The sequence below is a fragment of the Microtus oregoni genome, unplaced genomic scaffold, assembly GCF_018167655.1.
Source record: "Microtus oregoni isolate MIOR12 unplaced genomic scaffold, Mior012 000011F_ref0000422, whole genome shotgun sequence".
NCBI lineage: Eukaryota > Metazoa > Chordata > Mammalia > Rodentia > Cricetidae > Microtus > Microtus oregoni.
In genome coordinates this window covers 45,385,199-45,396,066 of record NW_024543070.1, presented here as the reverse complement: position 1 = coordinate 45,396,066, position 10,868 = coordinate 45,385,199, and the positions used below count along the sequence as shown (strand labels likewise).

At 39.4% G+C, this 10,868-nt stretch overlaps 1 protein-coding gene across 1 annotated transcript; it reads right to left on the bottom strand.

The window, feature by feature from the left end:
• Window positions 1–4,186: 4,186 nt before the first annotated feature.
• Window positions 4,187–7,846, bottom strand: LOC121453462 (cathepsin R-like). Its single transcript, XM_041660263.1, has 7 exons — window positions 7,721–7,846; window positions 7,290–7,412; window positions 7,041–7,193; window positions 6,372–6,596; window positions 5,744–5,906; window positions 5,020–5,137; window positions 4,187–4,286 (listed from the first exon to the last, which is right to left on the bottom strand). The coding sequence occupies exons 1-7, from the start codon at window positions 7,844–7,846 to the stop codon at window positions 4,187–4,189; spliced, it is 1,008 nt and encodes a 335-aa protein (XP_041516197.1).
• Between the last annotated feature and the right edge of the window lie 3,022 nt (window positions 7,847–10,868).

Genomic DNA, 10,868 nt, shown 5'->3' with positions numbered 1-10,868 from the left:
CCTTAGCATGTCCGTATCTGTGACAACAACCTCACCACTCCCTAGAATACTGACAAATCAAGGGGGATTTCTCTTTATGAGTACTAGTTACTACTTCCCCTTATAGCCCTAATGGCTTCTCTGAATGCAGACATAGAGAAAGCATTGACACTGTAGGCTGATCCTTTTTGAGACAGACGGGGTCCTTCCTTTGTTACAGGACTTTGTAAACCTGATTCAAATTCTCCAATCTGGCAATCAAATAAAAAACCTCAGTGTGAAGATACAAATGAGTAGTTCCTTGATAGAAGAGTGTGCAGCTCTGTGATACTAGGATCCAACTGAGAAAAAAAGGAGGTATATGTGAAGAACAAAAGATAGCAAGTGGAGAAAGAAGGCAAATTCATGAATGAGCAACTTAAATGCCGCATGTTCTCCAGGAGTGGGATCCAAGGCTTTCCCACTAAGTTGGAATTAAAAAAAAAATACGGTTTTTGACCTTGTAGTCAAAATGAGTGTTTCTTGCCAACAGTCATTATTCAAAATATAACCAATGTTTTCTCTGATTCTATCTTGAGATTTAGGATAAAGCCACCCACATAAACCCAACAATTTTGGCCATCTCTTAAGGATTCTTCATTCACAAGATGATTGGGTACTGGACTCTGTAGTACAGCTTCCTGTAAATTCTTTTCGAAATTAATTAATTTTTCTGTTATTCTTCTCTCAAACATTACATCCTGATTACAGTTTCTTCTTCCTCCTCTTGAATTTCGATCATTAACATATCATAAGTATACCCTGGGCTTGGCACATATTTGAGCTGCCTCGTAGCCTGTCTGTAGCTTGTTCATGATGCCTACCTCTTACAAGATCTGCCTGGTGCAAACTTCTATCTCACAGGTACTACATTATTTCTAGTAATGCAACATTTTTACTAAATTAAAAAAAAAACGCTTTTTAAGTTATATTCTTTACACTTATGGAGCCAAAATGCCCAGACTTATATTAGGGCTATTTATATTCCTTCCTAGACACAATATTCATACTATTTAAACACTCCTTCACTCATTGCCTCACACCCAGGTGAAAACAGGGATACTAACAACACTGGACAGCATCATTTCTCACCTCTAGATTGCCCCATAATCTTTATAAAACACTAAATATCACCCTAAGCTCTGAAAACTCATTGGCATCTAAAGGTTCTAAATGTCACCACAATTCTCCAAAACAACACACTCAGGTCTATCACAGCAACAGCCCTTTTCTTGCTTCCAATTTCTGTTCTACTTTGACTTCTGTCACTACGCTAGAGACCATGAACAAAAAAAGTGGTTGATAGACTTTTAATTGTTTCTATTTCATTAGAGGTTCTCGGTCTGTTAAAATTGATCACCTGAGAGTCAGTTTGGTTTCCGTTTCCCTGATGGCTAAGGATGCTGAGCATTTCTTTAATTTCTTTAATTTGTTTCTTGGCTATTTGAGATTCCTTCGTTGAAAATTCTCTGTAGAGGTCTGTACCCTAGTTTTAACTGGATTATTTGATTTTTTGATGTATGGTTTCTTGAACTCTTTAAGCATTTTGCAGACCAGACCTCTATTGGATGTGGGGTTGATGAGAATTTTTTTCCCATTCTTCTGAAGACCGCTATTTTATTCTATTGACAATGTCCCTTGCCTTACAGAAGCTGTTATTCTATCATCTATCTATCTATCTATCTATCTATCTATTTATTTTTATTTATTTATTTTGGTGTGTGTACCTCTTGAGATTTGCTTTATTTTTAGTGATGTGGTGGTCAGTTTTGGATACAGTTCCATGATGTGTAGAGAAGGTATATTCTTTTGTGTTTGGGTGAAATGTTCTATATATACCTATTAAGTCCATTTGGTTTATATTGTCTCTTAGTTCTAGCATTTCTGTATAGTTTTTTCTGGATGACCTTCTTATGGTCTAGAGTGAGACATTGTAGTCTCCCTCTATCAGTGTGTCAGGATCAATGTGTGTTTTAAGTAGTAGTAGTCTCTTTATGCACTTTCCTGCCCCACTGTTTGGTGCATAGATCCTAAAAGTTCAAATGGACTTTTCCTTTGATGAGTATGAAGTGTCCTTCTCTATCTTTTCAGATCAGTTTTGCTTGACGAATATTAACTGGATATAACAACTGGCTTTTTAGGTCCATTTGCTTGGAATATATTTTTCCATTCTTTTACTCTGAGGTGATATCTATCTTTGATATGGCTCTTGGATGCAGCATAAGGTTAGATTCTATTTTTGCATTCATTCTGTTAGTTGGTTTCTTTAAGGGTGGGGATTGAGACCATTAATGTGGAAGGTTATCAATGAATAGTGTTTTTTTTTATTCCTATAGTTTTGTTATCTGGGTACCCCCCCCCAATTTTATCTGTTAGTCTTGGGGGATACCTATTCTTTGTTTTATCATGTATGTTTTTAACCTCTGAAGGTAGAAGTTTTTCTTCTAGTGCCTTCCATAGGGCAGTATTTTAAAATAGATAATGGCTAAATTAGAAATGATTATAAAATGCCTTTCTTTCTCCATCTATCATTATTGAATGTTTTCTGGGATATATTAGTCTGGGCTGGCATCAGAGGTCTCTTCAAGTTTGTAGAATATCTGCCCTGGGCTTTTTGTCTTTTATAGTCTCCATTGAGAAGTCAGGGGCTATTTTAATAGTCCTGTCTTCATATATTACTTGTCTTTCCCATTGCAGTCTTTCGTATTTTATATTTATTCTGTATACATAGTATTTTTATTGTCATTGTTGAGGGGATTTTGCCTTTTTTTTGGGGGGGAGGGAATTTGTCTTTGTGGTGGTCTGTGATTCCTGTACATTGTACCTCTAGAGGCACCTCATCCTTTAGGTTATAAAATTTTCTCTCTGATTTTGTTGAAAATATTTTCTTTGTCTTTTACCTGTGTTTATTCTCCTTTTTGTATTCTTATTCTTCTAAGGTTTGGTCTTTCCATAGTGTCACACATTCCCTGGATGATTTGTGTTTGGAATTTTATTAATTTATTATTTTCCTTTACTAGGGTATTTATTGTTTCTATCTTGTTTTCAGTTCCTTAAGAATCTTTCTTTCAACTCTTATACTCTTGTTGAGTTTTGACTCAAAGGTTTGTGCTTGAATTCTAAAATTTTTCATTGCCAGAATTCCCTCAGTTTGTTTTCTTTATGGATTCTATTTCTGCTCTTAGACCTTGAATTATTTTGTTCATTTCCTTTCACTCTGTCTGTCAGCATTGATTTCTTCTTTTATCTTGTAAAGAATCCTATGATACTTATACAGTCTATTTTTTTTTTTTTTTGGTTTTTCAAGACAGGGTTTCTCTGTGGCTTTGGAGCCTGTCCTGGAACTAGCTCTTGTAGACCAGGCTGGTCTCGAACTCACAGAGATCCGCCTGCCTCTGCCTCCCGAGTGCTGGGATTAAAGGCGTGTGCCACCACCGCCCGGCTTATACAGTCTATTTTAAGGTCCTTATCTTGTGCTGCAGCTATGTTACTTTTATCAGTGCGTGCTGTAGTATGGTTTCTTGGCTCTAGAGGAAGCTAGGACAGGCTTGAAGTCATGACAAGGTAGAGTCACAGCCCAGCATTGTGCATTTGAGGAGCACATGGGGTCAATGGCACTGCACAAATGGGCCAAGAATTGGGATTGGATGAATTTGTGTTAGCTAAAAATATCAAATCCAAAAATTATCATATAGCTTTTCAGGACTGGAATTCTGGAGGCTAACTAGAACTCTATAAGCAAACCACAACCACTGGTTGACTACCATCTCTCACAGTAGATCCACTCACATTATCCTATGAACACCAGAATAACACTCAGTTTTGAGTTCATATTGAATTGCAAGTTTGATCACAAAAAGTCACTGAAAAAAAGAGAAAGAACCCAGAAAATATATTTAAAGTTTTTTACTGTTTAAATGATTTTTATTTGCACAATCTTTAAAACTAATACTAAGTTTCTACAGGAATCATAAACATACATTGGTTAGAGCAAAAGTGGCCATAATGCCAAACAGTTGAAAGGTCCCAAAATTCATATGACGATGAAGTTTTTCAAGGAAACAGTTCTTGAAAATACCCATCAAAGGGTGATCACCAAGAAGCAAATAGCACTCATCTGTAAATGTTGTCTTCCACCAACTGCTTCCTTGTGACATCATCAGGCTGCTCACACAGTGGGGTAGTGGGCATATGAAGCAATTCCACAATGATTGTTCCGGTCTTTGGCAATTTTCATGTAGCCCCCCTTGCCCCATTTTGTACCCCAGCTGAAAAAAAAATAATGTTTTTCATTTAGTGGAAAAATCATTGCATGTTGTATTTATTATATAATATATACACATTACATTATATATATATATATATATATATATATATATATATATATATATATATATATATACCAGAGACCAACCTAACAGAAGGATCAGAAAAGGTAGAGGGTCTACTCCTGAGCACCAAGAGGCACCAAAAACAGGACTGTAAACACCACAGTAGAGAATAGTCAGAATGATTGTCTACCCCCATCTGGTTCAAAATTAAGAAATGTGTCAGATTTTAGAAAAGCAATGAGCATTTTATTGTGCCTGTAACTCAGATCCCCAGGAAATGATGGCAGAACATACTTAGACCAAGCTGGCTAGCCAGACTAGACAGTGAACTCGTAGGTCAGTGAGACACACTGCTACAATATAGAAACTGCATAAATTGAGAAAAATCTGATGTTAACATCAGACCTCTACACATGTGCACTTGCATACACATGTATCCACAGATATGCAAACATTCACACATGGACACAAACCTCATGAATGTACATGGGAAGACAAGAACAGACATTGTTCAACTTAAATGGGATAAAGTTTTATGCTGTGATTCTAACTACTGACTGCAGTGTGCAACTCGTTTATGAACCCCGTGGAAATAGAGCCAGTGCTTTTAAGCACTGAACTATTTCTCAAGTCCCTGAAATTTAAAATACACATTTTTGGCAATTTATACCTGTTCTTGATCGTCCAGTATTTTTTACCATCTGTTTCATTTCCCTTAAATCCATAGCCAACCACCAGCACTCCATGACTCGTTGAACTACTGCTGCAGTTTGGCTCATGGTAAATACCTGAGAAATAAAGTGGGAACTGATGTGAGATGCAGAGAACACGGGACAGTGAGTCCTACCACTAACAGTAGGAGATATTTTCAGAGTTCTCTGAAATGATGGAAACTACAATAAAGAGCTCGATTAATTATTACCAAGACTAGCACTGTAAGGAGAGTTTCACAGAAAGGGGGAGCAATCCCAAACAGCATAAAATTGCTGATACTCATTTGTCTACTTGCATATGAGATGGCTCCTTGGAATTTTGCACTTTTTATTATAAAAATCTCATGCCACACTAAATTCATACAAGATAAATTACTTAATTCAAGATCTGTTTTATTTTAATTTCAGACAATCAATTTCTATAAATACCTAAAACTTCCATGAAATGGAGGAGAGTTGAAAAATTACCCAACCAATAAATGTTATTAATTATAGCACATTAACTTGCATGTGGTGGTCACATCAGGTGAAAAACTGCACTCAAGTCTATGATACAGAGAGAAATAAAATCCCAGAAAACCAACTATTCACATCACATTTATACATAAATACCAATCTAAGAACACATTGTGGCATAGGGATGTCATAATGTTTATCTTATCTAGAAGAAAATGTGTATACCTTTCTCATAGAACCTGAATGAATTATGAGAAGCATCAATTCCAACAGAGATGGGCCCAATCGTTGCTACAGCAATCTTTAGGATATCCTCACTTTCTGGGAGGGACACAAATCCTGTGATATCAGCAACAGAATTCTTTGGATTATACCTGCATGGTCCTTCCTTTAAAATATAAAGAGGTAAGATAGTCAGTTACTTCCAGACACCTTCTTGGGAACAAGAGCCCAAACCATCACACTCTGCACTTTGCAGCTGAGCACACTCTAATCTGGGCTATTGTAAATAATCCCAGGAAGAGAAATGCTGTGAGATTTAGAGCTGAAAATTAGTTTACATGTCTTCAATAACAACCAGTTGGTCTTCCTATCCATCAGATATTTTAATGGTGGAGAAATCTGTATAATATGTACAATAGCTTGAATATTCGTCATGTGCACAGAAGCAAAGAGAGTTGCACTGAAATCATTTCACCAGGAAGCTATGCAAATGTAGACACTCTAATGACAGAACTGATGTTGTACAGTGAGATTCTACCAAATAATTTGAGTTCTGAAGGCAGTGGATTTTCTCTACAAATATCCCACACTCCAAAGTAAGTTAAAATTACAACATAGAAGGTCCACTTACTTTGCCTTCATATGGATAAGTTGCTTCAGCCTCCAGACCTCCATTGTGCAAAACATACTGGAAGGCATTGTATGTATCACCCGAAAGACAGCCATTGTTGCCTTGAGGTTTAGAACAGTCCACCAGGTTCTGCACACTCAGAGGGGTGAGCTTGCCTATTTTCCAGATTACCTGTGCTTCTATGGCACCAATTGCAGAAAATGCCCAGCAAGAACTGCAGTTGCCCTGAGTAGGGAAGAAAAGATTGTCATCCGCAAACAAATGCCAATCACAGAAAGAACTCAGACAAATTTCCACTCTTTGAAAATTATTTAAAAGCAGTTGATAGATGACTGGGCAAGGATAATCAATCCCCTAAAGGACCTGACTCCTAGAAGTCTGTTCCTGTCGCGGTCGTGTCGGATTTGAACAAGACAAATTGTTTTCATGGGTTATTAATGGCAATAACAGGGCATGAGTTCTACAGAAAGAGTGATGGAGTTTAAGAGAGAGAGGGTGTGATGCTTTTCTAGGATTAATATACTTATAAAAGTGTATGAAGCATTCAAAGAAGAAAGGATATTATTTAAAAATGTATTGCTCCTCTCTTCACACTCAATGTGTATAAAACACCAGGTCCTTTTTCTCTCTAACGTGCTTTAAGCAGACGGGCACATGGCATGGCCATACCTGCTTTCTCACAGGGGTCACATAGCCTTTCTTTCGCCAGTCCACAAATTTGGGGAAAACCACATCACCAACATCACGTTTCCAGATGCTCTTCCCCTTGTTATGAGTTCGAACTGGGAATTCAACCAACATGTTCTTGAATTCTTCATCGGTCTTCATGGGAAAGTACATAAATGATTAGACAAGAAAAGACTCCGTGTAAAGCACTCAATAGAACACACAGTGTGAAGTAATGCATGTCATGCTCACCATGTCACCAAAGGCGTTCATTTTCATGGTGTAGTCATTCTTCCCCAGGGCATTCTCCCCATTGTGATGTTTAATAAATTTCAAGTTTTTTTCCCATACTGCTCTCCTTTGTGCTTCTTCCTCCTGGATGAGAACATAATGGGTGACATTTCTTTCTAATTAAACTCCTGCATGAGCTGACCTTGTGGACTTGCTGCTGCTGCTAATGAGAGGCCTAGGAGAGCTAGCCTCGGACACTAGAACCACGCATTCTCCACATACTGAGGAAAGGGGACTCTGGCTACCCTGTGCTCACAAGGATCATGATTATGTAATCTCTCAGTAGTGTGGGGGAGTAAGGGGGGATCTATGACTTCTATTTTTCCTGGACAGTTGCAGCAGCAATTGCAATGTGCTCTGAGGTTCTTCTGAAGAGTTCTTAGGGTACTAACCAGGCTGTATGATCTTTCATATTCCATCTTCCACATTTGCCATTCAGTATCCAATGTGGGATCAAGTGTTGGAACAACTGAGGGCACTCCCAAACACAGGATGACCAGGAAGAGTATGGACATCATGACTAATGCACCTGGAGAGGGGAGAGATATTAAGACCTGACTACACAAACATTTATAAAATGTCTTCAGCTGCTGATGTTGTGGGATCCAGTGACAGAGTGAAGAGCATGAGCTCAGAATTCTAGCAATGAAAACTTAAGTTCTGCTGCACCTTATTATTTCATCGAGATCTCCATACATAGTGAGGAACAGAAGCTAAGGAGATTTCTATCAGGCAAACTTTGCTGTGGGAATGCCTTCAATCAATAGCCTGCCTTTAAGATACTGGCTCACTCCGGGCGTGGCCACATGTACTATATATACAGATGTAGAAACATGTGCAGCCCCTTGGCTGCTGGATTCAGTTCCTGTTCCCTGCTCAAGGAGAGGACTGCTGATCTGTGAGTCTATCCCTAAACAAAGAGACCTCTATTATACTCCATTTTGAGCTAGTGTGGGACTACTTTATTATAATCGACTATATCTGATGTCTATACCTATTATTGGCTCTATTGTACCTTTCACTGAATATATGTCTATATGAATAATGTTTTCCACAATGAACAATAAATTTTCCTGCAGTAGTCTTTAAAAGTTTCCAGAAAAAATATGGGGCCCCACAACAACGACAACCTGGTTGATATGATGCCATGATGCTGATAGTGCTATTTTAAGATCAGTTTTGGGTACCAGCTGCTCAAGATGATTCCAGCTTGGTTAGCTTAATTGGTGCACCTTCTTACAACATTCTGGTCAGAACTTCAAATAATAACTTCAGAGGCCCTACCAACTACTCAGATGATGTGGGAGTCCCCTCTGTGTGCTGTGATTACCATTAATGAATAAAGAAACTGCCTTGGCCTGTTGATAGGGCAGAACTTAGGTAGGCAGGGGAAACTGGACTGAATGCTGGGAGGAAGAAGGCAGAGTCAGAGAGATGCCATGGAGCCTCCAGAGTCAGACATCCCCCGGAGACAGACATGCTGAAACTTTAGCCTGTAAGCCACTGTCGCGTGTTGATACACAGATTACTAGAAATGGGTTAAATTAAGATGTAAGAGTTAGCCAATAAGAAGCTAGAGTTAATGGGCCAATCAGTGGTGGTTAATCTCAGGACTCCAGAGATAGAGGCAGGCTAATGTTTGTGAGTTCAAGGCCAGCCTGGTCTACAGAAGGAGTTCCAGAATAGCCAGGGCTACCCTGGGGAAAAACAAGGAGAGAGAGAAAGAGAGGGAGAAGGAGGAGGAGGAGGAGAAAGAGGAGGAGGAGGAGGAAGAAAGCAAGGAAACCAGATCCAAGTGTAGATGTGGAGTACAATAGGAAACCCTTATGACAATTCATGCTCAGGACTTTCTGGGTCTCTAAAGAAACTGCCTGCATAGGGACATGGCACCTCTCACTCTATGACTGCCTCATCTGCACATGCACTGAAAACAGATACACCCAGGGGTCATGTGCAAGAGACCATCTATATTTTCCAGGACATGACATTTGACGGTTACCGGTGTGCATGGCATCTGCTGTCACTCTCTGTGGAAACACTCAGACTTGTACTTAGTGGATACTCTGCAAACCTGGAGCTAGAGGAAAGAACATGGGATTCTCCTCTGCCTTCCCTCCGCCCTCCCCTCCCTACTCACAGCATGTATGCCAAGCCTTAGAATGTGTTCTCCCTGGGGATCTTCCTGATTCCCCATGGAGTCTCTCCCAGGCCCCTCCAGGACAAGTTAGGATTCTGCCTCGGAAGAGTCAGGGACTCACCTGTGGGAACTGCCGCTGCCTCAGTTCACTCCACAGACTGAACTCTTCAAATGTTGCTGAAGTCCCAGGACCTGGTTCAGCAACACCCCTCTCGGGCTTTAAATCCCAAACATTTAGACAGTTGGCTCTGCCTCTCAATCATGTCCTCTTTTTGATTGGTTGTGTTGATGACGAGTTTAAGCCTCCAAGAACTCTGACTTCAGGCTCTTTCTGAGATATAATCTAGGACTCTCCCTCAGGGATGAGTTTGGGCTTCCTCTGTGGATTTTGAAAACCTGATTTTGCTGACCTTGTCAGAGAATATTAGCCAGCCATACTACAGACTTTGCATCATATTATACCTGGTATTTTTCTTGATGACTATATTTCCTGGCAAAGCTGTGCTGTATTTCATACTAGCACTTTAGAATGGAAGGTTTGGTTTCCATCCTTGGCTTCGACTTAGTTGTTATATTCTGTTTTGTGGATAGTTCACAGCTACGGTTGATCCAACCTCTGGATGGTTCAATCTTATGAGAACACAGACCCTGAGATACCCTGTTTCCCTCTGTCAGGGTAGAACACAGCTGCATCTCACTAGAATCTTTAGGAGATAGTGACTCCTCAAGAAGAAAGTCCTGTGTAAGGCTGAGCACTAAGTGGGAAAGCCAATGGCCTGCTGTGAGGGGTCTCTTGAAACTCTGCCTTTTCTTTCGGAAACTAAACTGAACCACCACCTAGAGGCACCGTCTTATCTTTCACTCTTGATGATGGCAACACAGACATCAACTGGAAGTTCCTATATTTATCAGTTTTCAGGACATATTTTGCTGGCCTTAGAGGCAGCCACACTGTTTTGCAACAAGCCCTGGGAGTTACTTAGGACTTACTGTAAAGATAGCTCTGAACACTAAATAAGAATACTGTACTGTCCATCCCCTGCCTTAGCACACACCCTTTCTGTCTGTATAGCTATTTGGCTAGTGTTTTTGGTTGAATCTTTTTCCTTATAAGAGGCCTGGTGGAAGGTACTGTCTTTTCACCAGTATTAAAATATGGAACAAACAAGAGGTAAAATATCTCAAAATAATGACTATCACATTTTCCTTATTTTCTCAGGTTGTATTATGTCATACGAAACAGAGTTTTATATTATTTGATTTATCCATTGATTATTGCATTTGTGGCTTCCTCAGATCAGGGGAGAAATATGTGCTATGTATGAACTCTATACCCCTCTCTTCCTAATGCACATAAAATCCAAGACCAATCAATAAGTTGCTAAATGTAGCAGAAACAGAGA